Consider the following 19199-nt stretch of genomic DNA (forward strand, 5'->3'; position numbering starts at 1 on the left):
GAAAATCCCATTCATTTTGTGTACAATTTGAGATAATAATGGAAAGTATTTAAACCTATATTGAGAAAGGGTTAATTAAGAAAGATGTGTAGGGTAAAGCAAAGTTTATTTCAGACTATACTATTTTGTTAAACAGTTATTTCTGTTGTTATTTATGTATGATGGTAGATTGCAAAATAATTTGATTGCAGATAAACTTTAAAAACTGAGGTATAGCTGAGTATTTAGTACCTATAATATAGTGTTTTTTCTCGTGTTTTCTCAGCTTGTAAGCAGTACCTTGAGAAGTATCCTGGGGATAAAAACCTTTTGTGGCAAGTGGAGGGAGGAGGAGATTGGTTCCAGAGAAAGTCTATTATGTCTATAATGCAAATGGAAAATCTCAAAATGGCAGGTAAGTACGCTTTGTTTTGTTGTTTTCTGACAGTTTGTAAATGTTGAACAAATACTGTACAAGAGTGACTTCTGTGAACACTGTGTAGAAACTAGCAGAAAAATTTCTATTTGTCCTAAGACTTTTGAGATCACATTTGGAATGGTGTCATATTTTAACCCCAGTTGGCAGCTAAGTGCAATTCTGCTGCTTGTTCACCCTCTTCTCCCCCAGTGAGGTGGGAGGAAGAGTGTGAAAAAAAATGTAAAATCTCTGGTTGAGATTAGAACAGTTAAATAATTAAAAATAAGATAAAATATGATAATGAAAAGGGAGACAAAAGCAGATAAAACCCAAGAGAGAGAAGTGGTGCACAGTGTAGTTGCTCACTACCTGCTGATAAGATGCTGAGGCAATTGCCAAGCAGCCCATTCTAGCCAGCTGTCCCCAGTTCATATACTGAACATGATGTTCTGTGGCGGAATATCCCTGTGGCCAGTTCAGGTCAGCTGCTCTAGCTATGGTCCCTCCCATCTTCCTGTGCACCTGGTCACTGCAAAACATGGGAAACTGAAAAGTCCTTCACAAAGAGTAAACACTACTCAGCAGCAATGAAAATAGTGTGTTATCAACATTATTCTCCCTCTGAATTCAAAATGCAGCACTGTGACAGCTACTATGAAAAAAAATTAATTCTATCCCTCCTGAAAGTGGAATGATATTCATGCTTTATTTTTTGTATCTTTTATGTCATATCCAGGTTCTGTTCTTCGCAGTACCCCATTACCTTTCCTGTCTTCTGATACATACACACGCATCACATACATGTATCATTGCATTAGTCTATGGGCCATCCCTCTAAAACGTCTGTTGAGTTCCTTTAGTCCATGACTTTGAGCTCCATCTGTTGTAACAGTCTTTCAGGGCAGAAAAGATGTTGTATCAAGTTGGATTTTGGCATGCTGGAGCCAGTTGTGCTTCTGTCACCACTGCACTTGTTTGATTTCACAAAATTAATTATTCTTTATTGGTCCTGGGTGATTTTTACTGTAATACCTTTGATATGGCAATTGAATGGGACTTGGGTTCTGATCCTCAAATTCAGAATGGTGAAAACAAGTGCTGTGAGGTACCCAGTTCAGTGATAGGAATATAACCATGAAAGAGACAGTATAAAGTGTTATATGGCAATTAAGATCATGCAATTTAATTTATTGGCTACTTGCACCCAAAGTCTAATCCCCGTAAGGAATGCAATGGACTTTCCCATATTCCTGTATTACCTGCTAAGTAGAAAGTGCTTGAGCAAACTCTATTCCACAAATTATTTTGCCTTTTCATGAAGCAGGAATAACCCAGACTATTTCCCTCTGCATGTTTATGCACATTACAGGAAATTTGTCCTTTTCAATGTGTGGAAGTTTGGATTCTGCTGTGTCAGTCTGACTGTCAGATTTCCTAGTGTTTACTTAACAGGTGACTTCTGTTAAATGTGTGTCCCAATGTTTGAAGGTCCTGCCACCCAATGCTCCAGGATAAATGGGTAACAGCCTGTTGTATCATTTTATTTTTCTGGAGGCTGGTGCATGTCAGAGAATGTGATAGTCCCACTCAATGCCATGGTCTTTGCCCCAGTTGTCTATGATGCTGTTTAAGAAATTAATCTCACTCCCTCATTTTGGAATTTCTGGGATACTCTCATCTTCTTAAGGTTTTCTTCTTAAGGCCCACTCTTCCTGATGGTGGCATGGAGTTCAGGCTATGTTCTCTCCTCTGTAGGTGCTGCTTCCACCATTATAAGCACATGACATTTTTCCCTGGAGCTTTGGGGGAGTGTGATATAGTCTGTCTGCCCAGTCTCCCCATATTTCTATATCAGTTGTCATTCTCCATAGTAGAGAGGCTTTAACTTGACCTGTTTAATTGCAGTGCATGTTTCACATTCATGGATAATCTGTGCAATTGTGTCCATGGTTGAGTCCACCCCTGGATCATGTGTCCACATATAATTAGTCATCCTTGATTGTCTGAGATGTCATGGGTGGACCAAGGTAGAAATAATTTTCCCTTATATTGACAATTCTGATCCACCTGAGCTGCTTCAATCTTAGCAGCCTGATGCACTTTCTGGTTGTTCTGATGTTCCTCTATGGCCCATTTCTTGGTTGATCAGTCTCCATGAAAGGTACTTTCACAACCAAGTCCTCCACCTAGACAGCAGGATCTTGTCACAATGTGACAGCTTAGATGGCCTTACCTTTTTGCTGCCAGTTACTCTGCTTCCATCACTGCTACCACCCCACAGGGCATTTGCAACTACAGAAGTTGGTATAGAGCTAAAATATTGGTCATTTTCCTCATTCAGCAATGTCTAAAGCCAGCTGGATGGCCTTCACTTCTGCAAACTCACTTGATTCACCTTCAGCAACTTGTAGGAGACTTGATCTCTGACGCTTTCTGACAGGATGTGACAGAACAATCAATGTGACAGAACAATCAGTATATAAGGCATATTTCTTCTCATTTTCTGGTAATTTATTACACAATGTGTCCTCTTCAGTATGGGTCACCTCATCTAGTGATATTCCAAAATATTTCCAGTCCCTGACACTTTCAAGATTCCTGGACAATCTACATGGTGCAGCATTTCTGCTGGTGCACCATTGTGGTAGTGACTGGCACCTGTTATTCTTCAACAGCTGCGCAGCAGAAGGGTCCTCTGAGAAAAAATGCCAGGCAGACAGATGCCTAATTTCCCGTATCTCCAAGGTAGCTGTAGAGAAAGCCGAATGCTACCCTTTTGGGTCCCTGAAATATCCTTTTCTGAAATGGCCGGTGTTAAAGATGCAGAGTCTCTGGGCCAGTCAGTGACATGCTTTTGCCACTCATTCCCAGTCAGGCTAGTCTCAGCCTCCATTATCAGATGTTGGGACCTCCCTGCCACTCCAGAACTACAAATGGATTATTGCCCTCTATAGCATGATGGCATTATGGCACTGTGCACTAATGTCTATTAGAGCCTTATACTCTTGTGGGTTTAACATTCTAGGCTACTGGATCCTCACATTCCAGTGAACTTAACTGACTGTCTTCTGCCATTGACAGAACGGAGGGCCCTTTAGTACTGGATATAGAATTTTCCACCCACTTCTTGTGAAAAAGGATTAGAATTCTTTACCACAAAATCAGGGGTAAGATTAGCCATTCTGTTCTGTCTGGGGAATTGCCTACTGGAGACTGGAGCAGCAATTTTCCTGGAAGAATCCACATTTGTGATTGTTTCTCCTTGCAGTTCATGCCTCTAGGGTGGAGATGGATTTTCCATCTCATTTTTTCATATCCTTTCTGTGGCAACAGAATTTTAAAAACCATGGTGTTTACCCTTTATCCTCTTTTTTGAGCAAAAGAATGCTCTCTTAATAGCTGTGATACTTGTCTGTACAAGTGGGGAGTAGAAGCTGTCTGCTTTTTATTTCTGTAACTCCTGGAGCTGTTTTTCATACTTTTTGAATAGATTTTTTCACAACTGAGAGGCAACTTCCATAGGTGGGAAGAGATATTTTCTTTGTATTCCCAGAATTAGCAAACCACATCATCCACCGTGGATACTTCTTCATCTCTCTAGGTCATTAGTGCCCATGCACACCCGATGATGGTGTGCTACATATACAAGTATCTACCATGTGGATTAAGTGCATTGGGATCTGTATGTGACTGCACATTCTTTGGCTCACAACAAATCATCTCTAACACAGGTAGCTCCTTCAGGTACTAGACACCTCTCTGTCCTCTCTGTCCATGGTGGTCCACTTGCCTGGGTGACATGGAATGTCTTCGTTGAAGGCCTTTCCTTCACACTTGACAAGCAACTAAGTGCCACACATCTACTTGTCCCCCACCTTAGTGGAGTGGGGAGGATAATCTGAAAAAAGTGTAAAACCTCTGGATTGAGACAGGAACAGTTTAATAATTGAAATCAAATTAAACAGAAGCATAATATAACAATAATCATAATGGGAAGGGAGACAACAAAACCAGAAAAATGAAACCCAAGAGAGAGAACTGATACACAATGCAGTTGCAGTGATTAGCCCCTCCCAATTTATGCACTGGACTTAACAATGTGGTATGGAATATTTCTTTGGTCAGTTCTCCTGGCTGTATCTTGTCCCCAGCTTCTTGTGCACCTGCACCCTGCTCATTCAGCATAAGGAAGTGAAAAGTCCTTGAATTAGAGTGAAAAGCCCCCATTCAGCACAATTAAAACATCAATGTGTTATCTCATACTAAATTCCAGACAGAGCACCGTATGAGCTATTAGAAAGAAAAGTAACTCTGAAATCCCTGAAAGCAGGACAAACTGTTGTTATATAAAGGTACTAAATTATCTTTCTCTGTTTACTCTTTTAAATCTTCACAGCAGAAACCTCAAAGAAGGAAAATAAGAGTTTGCAAGCGGAGGACAATTTTTGTCAGTCTGCAGTATCTGAAGCAGGTGGACCAAGGACTGAGGTAGAAACACAACTAAGTGTGGGTAGTCTGTTGCCTCTTTTTTTTTGAGTGTATTGTTACTGGAAAAACAGAGAAATCATTTTTGCCCATATCATTACACATGAATTTGTCATAATGTATATAAAAGATAAATAGCTTTGTTACTTTGTGTGGATGTAATGCTTCCCAGTAATGTAATGCTAACGTCTAAGATGGGTTGGTAGGTTTTTTGTTTTGGTTTATTTGTTTTTTGGTTTGTTTTTAGTTTGATTTTTGGTTTTGGCTTTTTTGTTGGTTTTTTTCTGGGCAGGTAGATTTTCCCCATGCATATAGAGAGTCTGTGCCACAGCTGTCAGGGTCTGCAGTTTGAGCCATTTACCAGCAGATTAAAGGAGAGTATTTCAACTGCCTCTGAGATTAAGCTGTTTAGAGTGTTTTTAGAAGTACATATCCATGTCACAGTTCAATACGATGGCTGATGTTAAGTTTGCATGGAGAGTTAGACATACAAAAAGACCGCAGCTTTCTTTGCATGTATTTGATACATGCAAAATTTGGTACAGTAGCCAGATTACAGCTGCTCATGGACATGTGGTCATGAACATGTTTGGGTCATTAAATATTATGAAGCTCTTCCTTTATTTCATTTCTGTTCTGAAGCCACATAGAATGTGCTTGTCAATCATTCATAGCTCCAAATACTATCAAGCATGAATTTGCATGCTTTAAGGTCCGTCTGTGTTATTGGCACAACCATGCTTTCATAGCGGTCAGTGCTTTAATTAAAAATAGGAAATACTGGCTAAATCAATACTCTCAGATATTAATATTTAAACTTTAGATTTGGAATTTAAGTCAAGTTTTCCCAGTTGAGAAAATGAGTATTTCCCAAAGCAAAATTGACAAAAAAGTAGTGATGTTTTTAATCTCTCAATGACTGGAAGCAGTAACTCTTAGTTGTCTTTCATTTTTAACAGTGTCCCTACCCTCATCTCAGAGTTTTAGATAGATTCCAATAATGATCATATCAGTAAAATTATCAAAAAACTTACACATTTTGGTTATAGATCAATATGGATATACCTGGAGAAAAAAGAAGACTGATAGTCATTCTTTTGGTTTTTGTTGCTATGAATTAAGAAATCAAGCCCTGCTTCTTGCCCATTTCCAGCAGATAAGACAGTAGATACCAAAGTGCCCCAACTCCTCATAGCTTGGCAAAACAGCTGGCAGCTCTAAATTGTCATCTGCACTATCTATAAGCAGTTCTGCAATGGTTTGAAAATTGTTTGACCATCTAAGGAAATAAAAATCCTCACCTTCCCCCAAACCATGAAAAAACATCTCCACACTTTAATTTTTACCTTTCACTTAGTGCATTTTGTGCATTTTTATTCTAGAATAATTTATTGTTAGTTTACAAATTCTTATTTATTTAGTACTCACTTGAAACTACTTGAAATAGCCAAATGTAGACATGGCCACTTTTTGCAAGCCTTCTTCCACAGTATTGGAAGTGAGACTGGAAGAGTGGACCAGGATGCTGGTAATTGCTGTTCCAGATTATTACTAGCAGCTAAGAAAAAACAATGTGCATAATTTTATTTTAATGTGTACAGCTTGTACTCACTTTATTGTATTAAGTGCTGAATCCTCGTCTAACTTGCAGAAAATAATTAAGGTATTGGGATGGTGTGGAGAACCAGGAGACCAAAAAAGCTCTAGGGAGAGGGAGCTAAGCAGCCTCTTGTGCTGACTGTGCATGTAAACTGCATTATTGACAAATAACTGAGTTCTGGCTTTTTTTATGTTTTACATGGGTTGCCATATTTTGTTGGATGTTATGATAAAAATAAAACTATAGAACAGGATACAAGTATTAAAATAAGACTTTGCAATTAAATTTTGCCAGCCATTGCAGTGTAGTCCCTTGGGTTTATACAGAAATGGGAAGCAAACAGAAAGAGGCTCCTATAATTGAATTGTGTCGACACTTGTTATAAGCAGAACTGTTAGGAAAACATCTTGGTAGTATTGTCTATAATGACAGGTCACTTTCAAATCTTGTCTTCTACATTGAGGCCAGAAGTAAAACACAGAAAAGCCAGTCATCCATGACATAAAGATAACTTTTAAAAAATGTTAAATTTTTTAACAGACAGAAGACCTAGCTATAAATTAAGAATTATTTTAGCCATTTTTTGGTAGGATCATTGGTATGAAATAGTGCTTTAGAAAGGTGCAACCATAGGTGGGATGATGAAGGTAGTTTAGTAAATTCAGAAAATTTTAGAATAACATTAGCTTTGCTTTTTTTCCACAGGCTGACTCTCAAAAAGGTAAAGAATCAACAGATGTCCATGCAAGCACATCTGAAGGTAAAAATAACCTTGATTATCAGTGTTACAATTACTCTAGGTGGATAGTTTTGCAGGCTATTTTGCAGCTTTCCATTCATTTATTATTTCCATATTCATCTGTAAAATTGATATAAAACCATGCTTTCCTCTAAGGTGCTGAGATTCAACTCATATACCTTTTAGAGGAATTCAGATAAAATTGTTATGAGTCTTGGTAAAGATACTATTCAGAAAAAAAGTACCACAACGAAATGCTGTTTTAGTGGCACTCAATTTCTTTCATGAGCTATTTTGGGTGGGGAGGTCATATGTAGATCTTAGACTGAATTTGTTCACTTGATTTTTTTTGTGTTGTTCTCCTAAGACCCTAATGCAACTCATGTTTCCATCTGGACACGAAGCAGTCATTTGAAACGTCAGAGGCTAAATAAAAATAGACAGGAACCTGGACTTGAAACTCCCCAACGAGATGAGGAAAATGCTCTTCAAATGTCCAAAAGCAGGTACCAGGAGCCCATTTTTACTGATTTCTTATTTTGTTGCTTGGACAGCCATGAACTACATTAGTGTCTTAGGGTGTGCAACTGGTATTTCTTCTCCTTTCTCCCTACTCTACTTGCTTGGTTTTAAAATTACTAAAAGTAAAGTCTAATGCAAGCTGGGAAGAAAGAAAAGTGAGACATCATTTGAAGAGTGGTTGCACCAAAATGTAGTAGCTGTGAAAGCTCAGTAGAAACTAGAAATAATAGTAAAAGAATAAAGGATGAGAATTTTAACTGAATCTGTACAAGTGTAAAAATATTTGTATTCACAGCACAGTTTCTTGAGATAATATATCTGGACTTATATCCATAATAATCTGTGTGGTCTTTGAGGAGATATCCCTTCCCCATTTCTTGTTACAGTTGATATATTGCAGTAAAATACAGTCTGACTGTTCAGCTGGGGAGCTGGTTACTGCTTGTCAGCTAATAAGTGTTATAGGGAGCCATGTCTTCAAAGGAAAGCCCTTTGCTCAGATAGTATTTTAAACCATAATATCTGATTTAATGTCCTGAAAAGAACCCAAAACCATTTCCAGTTTGCATGATGTTAACCTGTGTAACAACAACCATCAGCTGTGGATGTGAAGAGTAGTATGACTTCTGTGCCATATCAGTGCTTACAGGACAGGACTTGGAGTAATAATTTGTACTGGCTTCCCATTCAGAATATCTATTTTAAGTAAATAAAAAGCCCCTTCCTCCCTCATAGACACACTTCCCACCCCAGCCTGCTCCATGTGTATGTCTCCCTCTCATTCTCTTCCAAAGAAACTCACTTCAACCCCTAAAGCCTCTTCTGACAAACTGAAGATAACTTGATTATTTTCTAGGAAAGCACTCAAGCTTGTGACATAGGCCTTCTTTAAACAGAATTAGTTGTGAGGATTTTCTTTGTGCAGTTGAGGCTTTCCACTAGGTGGTGCTTAATTTTTGTGTTTAAATTGCTCTGTGGAATTACAAATATTGTGTTGCTGTGCTGCACTGTCAGTGCACTGCTGGTTCAAACAGGTCAAGTGGCACACTTGATGCTACCACAGCTTTAAGAAACACTGTTACTTCTAATAATCGGCTAGTTTGTGTGTGAGAGGACTAACCTGCTACCGAATGTCAAATTTTGGGCCTTGCAAAATTAAGGCAATGAGATATTGCTGTTACACAAGATCTGTTACATGGTGTTTTTAAGCAGAGCTAAGAGGAATGCTAAAATTTAGGGATCAGAACACCATATGAGCTTGGTATTTTCTTTCCATGCACACCAACAAATGAAACAGGTCTTCTGTTGTGCACTTTCCTATGGAGTCCTACTTTTATCTCAAGACTGGCATGTAGGATAAAACCCTCCAGTACTGCCTTTACTGTGAGATCACAAAGTAGATGAGGGCTTCTTGGTCTCTGACCACTCTGCTTGTCAGAGAGCCGAGTCCTCGGAAGCCGGATAGCGTAATGAAATCTTCCTCTATGAAGGCGGGACGACTCACAGGCGGCTTTAATTCCAGGAGGGTTTATTGAGGAACAGCAATTCAGGGAGCGAAGGGAAAACAACCTCTCCGGGAGGGAGCTCGCTCTGAGAGCCCCGAACAGGGGGCGGAATCGGGATTATAACTGGGACAAGAGAGGGAGGGTCCAGGCATGAAGCGTTCAGTGAAGGAAGGCTTCGGGGGCAGAGTCAGGGTCGAGTGGCAGGGTTATAACCAATGAGGGTAAGGGGAAAGAGCGGCTTCAGGGAAGGAACCAATGGGGGTATGAAGAACAAAGAATTTTCTAGCACCAAGGGATGACAGACATACTGATTGATAACAGGGGAGGCGGGGAACTACACACCTGTCACCTCCCAGGGTAATTCGGGGGGACAGTTTCCCAAGTCCCCTCCCACAAGTAGACTCCTGTGAATCTATTGCATGCACTTTTTTCTTTGCTTGTATGTATGTAACAGTTCCATTTCATCTAAACTTTATAATCTCAAAAATGAGAACTGAAAATTTGAGGTACTGTTACTACCTTGCAGTAGTGGGGCAGTGCATCAGCACTTCATCTTTAGATATTTGCTAATGTAACCTCTAGCTGATGGCAACTTATTCACCCATGATGTGTTTATTGCCTTGAGTTTTATTGCCTTTCCAGTTATGGTGTTTGTAATATCTATATTTTCAGTGATTATATGAATACAGTTGTTTTCATAATTCCATTATTTGAAACTGTTTCTACAGTGGGGATGGGGGGAAAAAGAAGTTGCTGCTTTTCTTAACCCTTTGAAGCTTTCAAATATGTAATGCATCACCATTTTAAATTTCTAAATTTAAAGTAACAAACTTAGAGAAATTTCATCTTTCTTTCCCATAAGATGGAAGTGAGACAGATATAATTTTATAATTGTAGTAGTTTTCCTAGTTGTTACTATTTTTTTCCTAATGAGGAGTTAGCCATTTTTAGATGCATTTAGGTTTTTTGATTTGTATTTCCTATGACCAGCATACACTACATAATTGGTCATGAAAGAATTTCCCTGCTGAGATCACCAAAATTATGTACTAATCTAAAAGATATATCTTAATACCTGCTACAGGCCGGAACTTCTTGCCCACAAATCTGAAAGCTCTGAAGACTTAGTAGAAGTGCCTAAGGTGGATACTGTTGAGGAGGATGAGGAAGTAATTGATGAAAATGAGGACCAGTCTGTATTAGAAGCGGAAATGCATGTGTCACCCTCTGAGAAACAAAGTGAGACGGAGGTGAGCTGGAGGGGATAGCAATAGCAGATAAGTTTGGAATACAGCTACAGTTTCTGTTAAATATAGTCCTTGCTACCTTGCTCCATGTGATTCTCAGCTCTTTGATTTTTTGCACCAATACTTCATTAAGAAGTGTGTCTGAGAAGTTAAGGCTGGTACAGAATTAGTTTCAGGGAATATTTTGTACATATTTTGAACAATAGAGTTTATAGGATCTTCAGTAAGATGACTTCCTAACTTGTCTACCATCCTGATTTTCTTCACTGATTTCTCCTAATAAGAAATGTCAGACAACTGGGATAAGGTCAAGATCTGACCCAGTATCTCTGATTTAAAAAAAGAATTTTTTTGAAGACATCAGTACCTGGTATGCTCCAGTGACTTCTGTTGGCTCTTTTTACTTCTCTACTTAAAACTTACCTCATCAATTTTAAATACAGCTTGTAGCTTCACCTTGTTAGCAACTTGAATTTAAATTTCTGAATATTATTTGTGCCTAGCATTGCAAGGCACAAAGAATATTCAGAAATTTAGGAACATAAAGGGTTTTATGTTCTTAGTGATGGATGAGAAAGTGGGTGTTACACATGTTGGGTTCAAGGAATGGCTGCAGGAGGCATGAGAGATGCATTAAAAACCTCTTGTCTTGGTTCCTGATAAGCTTTAGTGCAGGTGACAACAACAAACTAATACTCTGACTAAGTTAGCTAATGTGCATTAAGTTCTGCCTTCTTAGCACACAGTTCTAGATATCTGAGCTATCTGCTTGTCACATTAAGCTGCAAGTTTAGATCCCATGTACATCTAGTAATGCTGGGGAACAATGGCTGGGCATAATTTTGACTTACAAATTGTGGTTTTGTTTTTTTTTTTTTTTGTTGTTTGTTTTTTTTTTTTTTTTTTTTTTTTTTGTTTTTGTTTTGTTTTGTTTTGTTTTTTTAGGAAATGCCCTCAGAACCTCTTAATGGTGAGGTAGCAGAAGAAACTGGTAAGTCCTCACTCATGGCTGAAGGGGAGACAGTAAATGAAGTTCCAAGTGGTGAATCAAAATTGCTGTCTGAGAATCAAGGAAAAGAACCTGTAATGCCATTCATTTCATTGACCCTTGATGCTCCAGCAAAACCCCCAGAAGACACTGAATCAGAGAAGGTGAGGGAACTGAAACAAAATGTGAAGTCATTTTTCCTTCAAAGTGTATTTATATTGCAGGGATTTTTTCTTTTGTTAACTAACAGAAAGTAGCCCCTAACTTTGTATGAAATTATTGGGAGAAGCGATTATTAGGCCAGATGATGTAAATCCATAAGGAGAATACACTAACATTTAACTAATTAACTACTGCTAAAACGCCTTTGCTTTCAGAACACAGGTTTTACTGTTTTCTTATTTATAGAGCAAAAGCAGATTATTATATGCTAGCAAAACAATAATTGTATTTGTCTAATTTTTTTTTTCCTTGCGATTAATATCAGAGTGCTTTTACTGTACCTCAAATTATTCAACTCTTTTGAACAATTTGAAAATCAGGGAATAACCCTGGATATGAAATGCAGGTTACAAAATAGTCTTGTGCTAGAAGAAGGACTGTTTTGTCAAGTTATGTGTGTAGAATTAAAAACCTGCTGAATGCCAAACTATCCTCTGAGGTTAATAGCTAGGGGCAGTAGATGTTCAGTGTATTTTACCTTCAACTAATTTCCCTTTTGATTGTTTTCATCCACCCATAGATTTTAAATGAAAACGATTCAGAAATGCTGACTGAAGAAGTTACATCAGTAGAGAAGGAGGGCACTGAAGAACAGCAAGAATCTGAAAAGGCCAGCACTGAAAATGCAGCTTCTTCTGCATCAAAGGAAGAGCCTTCTGACAATGGCCTGGCCAACTCTGTAGTAACTGAAGCAGCAGAAGAATCTGTTTCTGAAAACCTCCCTTCCTCATTAGAAGATCAAAATGAGGAAGCAGGGCATAACTCACAGGAGGCCCCTGCTGCCTTGAGTCAGAGCTCCTTGGTAATGGTTGAACTTGAAGGTGTTTCTTTTCAGCAGCCTTCTGGGCAGGAAGCACAGAAGAACCAGCTGGAAGAGCCCTCAGAAGAGTCTACAGAGCAGACAGATCATTACACGCAGACAGTGGCAGAGCGGGCTGCTGACAGCAGCTCTGAGGAAGCAGAAATTGAGGTACCCATTGTAGATCGGAGAAACTTGAGAAGAAAGGCTAAAGGCTACAAAGGTCCACCCAAGAAAAAAGGGAAGCCAGCTTAAAAATCAAATAGTGGTAATTTATCTATTTATAACAAGGCTATTTTGTGTAAAACATTAAGGTGTTACTGCCATATCTGGCACAGGACACACATGCTTAAAATTCTGGGTTGGATTTCCTCTTAGGTTCATCACCTTTCCTCAAGTTTTGATTTGTTTTTAAATTTAACCACTAGAATTTGAACTTCGTCATAGTATGAAAGCAAATAGCCAGTCTCCTCCCTTCATAAAGGATGCATCATGAATAAATACAGTTGTGCTATTAAAGGGAATAGTTTCTATCTTTGAGGTGGTAGTCATGGAAGAAAAGTGCAGTGTGAAATCCTGACCCTGTCAAGGTCCCTTAAATTGCTATAGACTTCTTTGTCACTGGACAACACTCAAGATATTTTTTTTTTAAGAACTTTGTGTTCTCTACTGTGGAGAAAAGCAGAACAAGAAAAAAAACTTCATTGTTTCTTGTTCTCTTCCCACAGACTAAGAGATAAAAGAATGTAAGATTTTTCACTCTAGGTTGCAAAATATACAAGAAGGTGTAGCTCAGTAGATCAATGCAACATGAGCAGCACTTGTCTTTCATGAGAATCACTTGAAACAGCTGAATCAGCAGAATGCAGTGCAGTGTCTGCCACAGCACTTCCTGCTAATGGATTTCTTGAGTAAAGATTAAGAGTTGCCTACACAGGGAACTATTTGTAGCTTCCGAAGCAAGCATTTTGGTAAGCCCAAGTTTTTCCAAAGTATATGGAACGGAGTCTCTGTATGGATCATTTGAACTGCCTTCCTAACTACTTGCATGTGTTGAGTGGATAGCTGCTTCCTTGTTGCATTACAGGAAAAGGATATGACAACTCTTGATCTTGTTTTGGTCTGAATGGAAGCAATTATTTGTGTTTTCTAAATACTTGGCTGGTGCTGTGGGGGAACTACTAAAATGTTATGTCTTCCCAGGTGTGTGACTCCTGTGAAAACTGACATTCCAGGTGGTTGTGATATTCATTAGTGTATTAGGTACTTCAGCAAATGCTTGTTTGCCAAACTTCTATGCCTTTAGGAGTTAGTGGGTGATACCTTGCAAATACTTTTGATTCTCACTTTTGTTTTCTAACTTGAGTGTAATTTCTGGGATGATAGCTTTCCAGCTGATGACTTTTCTTAAAAGCAGCAACCAAAATTCACCATATGCCAACAGGATACAGTCTGGAATAAATCCAGACTTTCATGCTCATTTCCCCTCTGAGGTTCTCTTGGCAAACTGTGTATTTAACTTGTCGAACATACCTAAGTTAGCTGTAGTTGGCTGTGTGTTTCTTTACAATAAATGCAAGTACTTTTGTAGTTGGCTAAAAACTCAGAAATAAAAGAACACTCATTCTGAGAACAGAAAATTACACCACCCTTGATCCTGCATATGCCTTTTCCAAGATACGTGAACTAGTCTTTTGCAGTGTCTCAAAAACAGAATACAGGGTTCACTTGAATAGTTGAAATGCTGTCTTATCCCTTTATGAAGTTAATGTAAGAATCTGGTTTTGGATTTTTATGCTTATAAAGTTTATGTATAAGATATTTTAACTATATAAGATACATTCATATTATTCTTTTTCAGGTGATAAAGTACCATGCTCCTTTTTAATCTCTTAAGAGCAACTTAGAGAAAAAAAAGGGCAATTTTAAAGAAGTGTGTGTTACCTTTAGATTCAGGGTGTGTGAGATTACTGAGTTAAATTTGGGTTCTTGAACTATTGCATGTAGCTATAGTATCTTATCAGTGTACATACAGATACTCCTGATGAACCCCATGATTGGTAAATATTCAAGATCTTTCCTGATTGTGTGTAAACATATTCAAGTGAACCTTAAACATTTCTCAAACTCATAAAGCTTTTTATATAAAGCATAGAAGAGAAAACTTTTGTTATTTTCTGTATGGTTTCTCTTTTATTGCTGAGATTAATGGTTTAAAAAAAAAAAGAAGTGACTAGAAAACACTTGCATTGCTAAGAACTGGGTATTTTTGAGGATATTGGTGGCCTAAAATAGAGTGGTTGTATACAGTATACTGCAACTCATCTTCCATTTTAGGGCAAGCTTTACTGAAGATTCCTCTTCCAAGTCCTTCAATTGATACAAATGTATCCACTTTGAAAAAGTTAAGGATTCCTTAATTTATGAACTCCAGTAATTTCAATACTTCTAGGTGGATTTTTGATATGTATGTTCACTTATATTCCCAATGAGGCTGGAAAACTGGTCATGAGAAGGTAATTTCACTCACCTGGCTTTTACTTTTCATGGCTGAGTTGGAATGATTTCAATTAGTGTCTTTCTTTTGAGACGTTTGCAGCATAAATACATACATATTATGAGATTATGACATTAGGATAGTTTTGGTTTCTACTGAGAACAATAAAATCTCTGATGTAATCTGAGCGAGTCAGTTTTAAATACTGAATTTAAATTCACATGTTACAAGTATACCCTTGAGTAGATATATTTATAAATCTGGGATGCCTGGGATAATAGCTGATGAGCAGACTTTTACAAACAGAATGTGGGCAGTTGTGATACAATTAGCAATTCCAATAACTAGTACAGTCATGAAAAATGAGACACTGTTCTAACAGTGATCACAGCAGTACTTTGAACCAAAGGACACATTTTGTTTCTACAACAACTTCTTTGGCATCAATCTTTCTCCAGTAAATGAAGCGTAGCAAAATCAAAATTCTGACTTTAAGTAATAGTATTTATTGCTGCACTGATTGTCCCACAGGAACAGTAATTCAATACCTTATTAATTCTGTTACACTTATGTAAGGAAATGTGTTTGACAACTATATTGACTGGAGTGCTTTACCTTGGAGACTTTTAACTGTCTTATTAACATCAAACTCTTAAACAATTTTAAAGATCCTATTGCACCAGCAACGAAAGATTAAAAGATCAACTTCATACAAGTTTGTACCAAATGTTATTACAACTTGCTGTGGAACTATGTGTGTACAGTGAAAGCAGGCAGTATTATTTTTGAGCTTTATTTAGTCTAGAATTAGAGTTTAAAGAACATTAATTTGTGACTTCAGCCTTGCACTTAAATGGTAAATGGTTTTGTACTTGAATCCAATATTTGTTCAAGTGTCCGTCTTGTACTGCTTCTCCCATATTGTCTCTTGGTCTATTTTAATTTAATGCAGAATTCTTGTTTGCTGTTCTCCTGTTTCACAGTCCTTCGCATGAAAGTATATACATCTTGTTTCAAAACCACTTTAACTTATTTCAAACTATGTCTGAACTTGCTGCTTTTTTGTACCATTTCTTTTGTAAATGTCAGTAATCAAATTTATAATTTACAATATCATTGACACTATTAGCAACAAATTGGCCTAAGTTTCAGCTTCCTTGCTTCTAAGTGACTGTTCTGAAATATTACTATGGGGATACACTTTAAATTTATTTCCACAAATGTGGTGTTAGATGTTTTCTAAACTAGTGATACTCTGTTTATAAATCTTATGAAAGATGTATTGCTATTGCATAGTATTGTACCTTAGTCTTGTTACTGTGTTATTTTTTTTTTTTTTAGTACTGTCTTGGCTGCTTTTGAAATGTTTTGAAGTAGTAATAAACTTTTATTTTGTGATTATTTTTTGCTTGGCTTTTAATATTTGAGTCATTTTCTGCTACAAAGGAAGCACATTTTAAAGTGTTTCAATGCACTGAAACAGTCATTTTACAACCTGTCATCTACAAAGGAGTTTTTAAGAAATCAAAAATTATTAATTAAAAACCCTTTTATCAATTAAAATAATTCTCTTTAGCTTATGCATCAAATTTTATTTTAAAAAGCAGCAGAATAGGCTCTTCTGAGCATTATGGCATGCTTTCTGCTGTTTTATATCAGTTCTGCAACATGATGTAACTTAGGAGTTATTAACTAGTAGTTAACATATATAGTAGTTTGCTATAGACAAGCCAACTAGAAATGCTGTAACACACTCTCCTAGAGAGTGGTACATTAAAATGTCTTAAGTGCAGTTGTGATATTCAGCCAACAAGTTATGTATTTATAGCACTATATATAGTAAAGCTTTTCAAGACAGCTGTAGGAAATCAAAGTATTCTCTTCATGTTGTTAATGTCCAGCAAAGACTAAAGCAACAAGAACTTTGCTTTACAAGAATAAATGGAGGTTTATGTATTCTGACAAAATGCCCTCTCTCCAAGCAAGTACTGGTTTGTTACCCTGTCTTACTTTCAAATGACTCATCACTAATACCTGGTAAGACTTGTAAGTTACTAAGTCTAGACTGGGGCAATGTGTTAAACTAATAAAATAGTTGTAACAGGTTATGGTTACAGTTACTATGTCTGTACAAACCTGTAAGAGAAGTTATAAGGATTGTACAAAAGCAGCTAGCTTGACTTCCTGGAACCAGAGTTCCAGATCTGAAACATGACTGAAGAAGCATCTGTGACAGAAGAGCTGGAGCTGCAATTGGTCTTCCTGGAGAAGAGAAAGCTCAGAAGGGTCTTAACCTTGTGTATACACACCTGGTGGAAGGGAACTGTATGTCACAAGTGGTTTAGTTTGCTTAATGAATTGCTGTCAAAGGTATTAGCAAAAAAAAGCAGGTTTAATATAAATTTGCAAATCATTACTTTAAAAAAATTAATGGCAAGATTCACCCTATTACTACAGAGATGAAGCATACGAAGGAAATTGAATTAGAATAAGTCTGAATTTATTCACAGAGATAGAGAATGCAGAAAGGTTAGGGATACTTCCTGCTGAGTCATAATGCTCAAAGAGGACCGCCTTACTTTTGTAGAAGCATAGAAGATTAGGTTTGTTGGTAATTACACATTGAACAAGAGCAGGACACGGACTGAGATGGGGACATGCAAAGGTAGGGCAGCACTTTTCCAGGAAAATAAAAAAACAGGAAATAAATTTCCAGGAAATAAAGAACAACATAGTGCAGAGCAGACACAGGAATGGGGTTGAGGTATCCCCATGACTCCATGAAGCTTAGGTACATATGTGCCCCGGGACCCAGAAACCCCATCAGCTGGATCTTTCCTTCCTTTTTTCCTTTTCACTCTCCCTCATCTCTCTTCCTTTTCACCCTACCCTTTATCCAAACTCCACTGGTGTGTCTAGGAGATCAGGGACTAACATACCTATTTCCATGCTAAGTATGGAATTTTGAGGATCCTCTGGCTTTTTTCATTCTGTTCAACCACAAGCACATACAAATTTTGGATGCTTCCTTCTCCCTACAAATGGGATGCCACAGCTTCTCAAACTCCTGATATGATTGAGTCCAGTCTTAGTTCTGGACTTTGTAAGTGGTTTATCTGTAAAAGACTTGGCAACACTCAATCATTGATTAGTTTAACATTTATGAAAATTCAATAGGATTTACTCAAAAATTTAATTATAGATCTGAGATGGCAACATGTACGCTGTACTTGCTACAGCGTGTTTAAATCAACTCACAGATACGTGTATATGCACAAAGATAAAGGTACCTACTAAAGTTCCCCTTAAGTTCAGTATATAAGAAATGCTCCTAATGACTGCCTTTGCATTTCTGAAGGAGTGAGGGCTGAGCCTTAAGCAGTGTGGGGAGCTATCTGTTCAGGTCCCATCATCAGCTTTTGGCATGGGTCCTCTGTGTATTGCAAACTTAAGTTGGTGAGCTGTGGCAAGTGTTCCCCTCAGAGGAGCCCGCTGTGGCCCAGGAGGGTTAAAAGTGAAAGAACATTGTTTATAGGATTGAAAGTTGATTGACTGAAGACATCAGTTAATCATCATCCTGGCTGTAATTATCAGATTTTTTCAAAAGTCTGGTAATAATAATACCATTCCACTGGCTATGGTTCAGCTAAGTAATGTTCAAACACTATTGGGGATGGGTGATCATCTCCTGTGTCCCCCCTTGGTTAGGCATCAGAAGTTCCTGTTTATGGAGTGTTTCTGGTTAGCTCAAGGGGAGTTTAACTGCGCAGGAATCACTAATCAAGGCAAAAACCTAATGAGAACTGTGGAGGACGCAGAGGCCATGTATCACTGCAGGATATAAAGATGGATTAAGACTCAGTGGCCCCCAGTTGGGGAAAAACTGGAATATTGGAAATTCTATTTAAACAAAAACCAGTTTAAACAAGAAGAGGTCAAATGCTAGATCAGGTAGGTTGCTCAGAGAGGTGGTGGAATCTCCCCACCTGGATATACCAATCCTGCTATAGGTGACTACTGCCTGTATAAACTGGAGGAAATTTATTAGGGTTTGACTTGCAACTTGTGCTAAAAACTCTGGCTAGAAGTGAAGTACTATTTCAGAGTAAGAATATAAAGTGGTGAGTGCGGATATTTATAGTGATAAAATATTTACATTTACCACTAAATCCATGACTGGAAGATGACCAATTCAATT

General features: G+C 37.8%; 1 protein-coding gene across 6 annotated transcripts in view; it reads left to right on the forward strand.

Annotated features, from left to right (window-relative positions):
* Nucleotides 1-14733, forward strand: part of FAM169A (family with sequence similarity 169 member A) — a 37363-nt gene extending 22630 nt beyond the window's left edge. For 3 of the 6 annotated variants that reach the window (XM_021531809.3, XM_077790143.1, XM_021531814.2), the window contains 7 exons: nucleotides 266-394; nucleotides 4794-4903; nucleotides 7188-7242; nucleotides 7589-7727; nucleotides 10333-10498; nucleotides 11441-11647; nucleotides 12226-14733. In XM_021531809.3, the coding sequence (XP_021387484.2) occupies nucleotides 266-394; nucleotides 4794-4903; nucleotides 7188-7242; nucleotides 7589-7727; nucleotides 10333-10498; nucleotides 11441-11647; nucleotides 12226-12759 (1340 nt within the window). In that variant the 3' untranslated portion in view covers nucleotides 12760-14733. The remainder of the gene's footprint in view (nucleotides 1-265; nucleotides 395-4793; nucleotides 4904-7187; nucleotides 7243-7588; nucleotides 7728-10332; nucleotides 10499-11440; nucleotides 11648-12225) is intronic. The other 3 variants (XM_021531810.3, XM_021531812.3, XM_021531811.3) reach the window with 3 other exon arrangements.
* Nucleotides 14734-19199: the final 4466 nt, after the last annotated feature.

This window comes from Lonchura striata, chromosome Z (assembly GCF_046129695.1).
Source record: "Lonchura striata isolate bLonStr1 chromosome Z, bLonStr1.mat, whole genome shotgun sequence".
In the NCBI taxonomy this organism is placed as follows: Eukaryota; Metazoa; Chordata; class Aves; order Passeriformes; family Estrildidae; genus Lonchura; species Lonchura striata.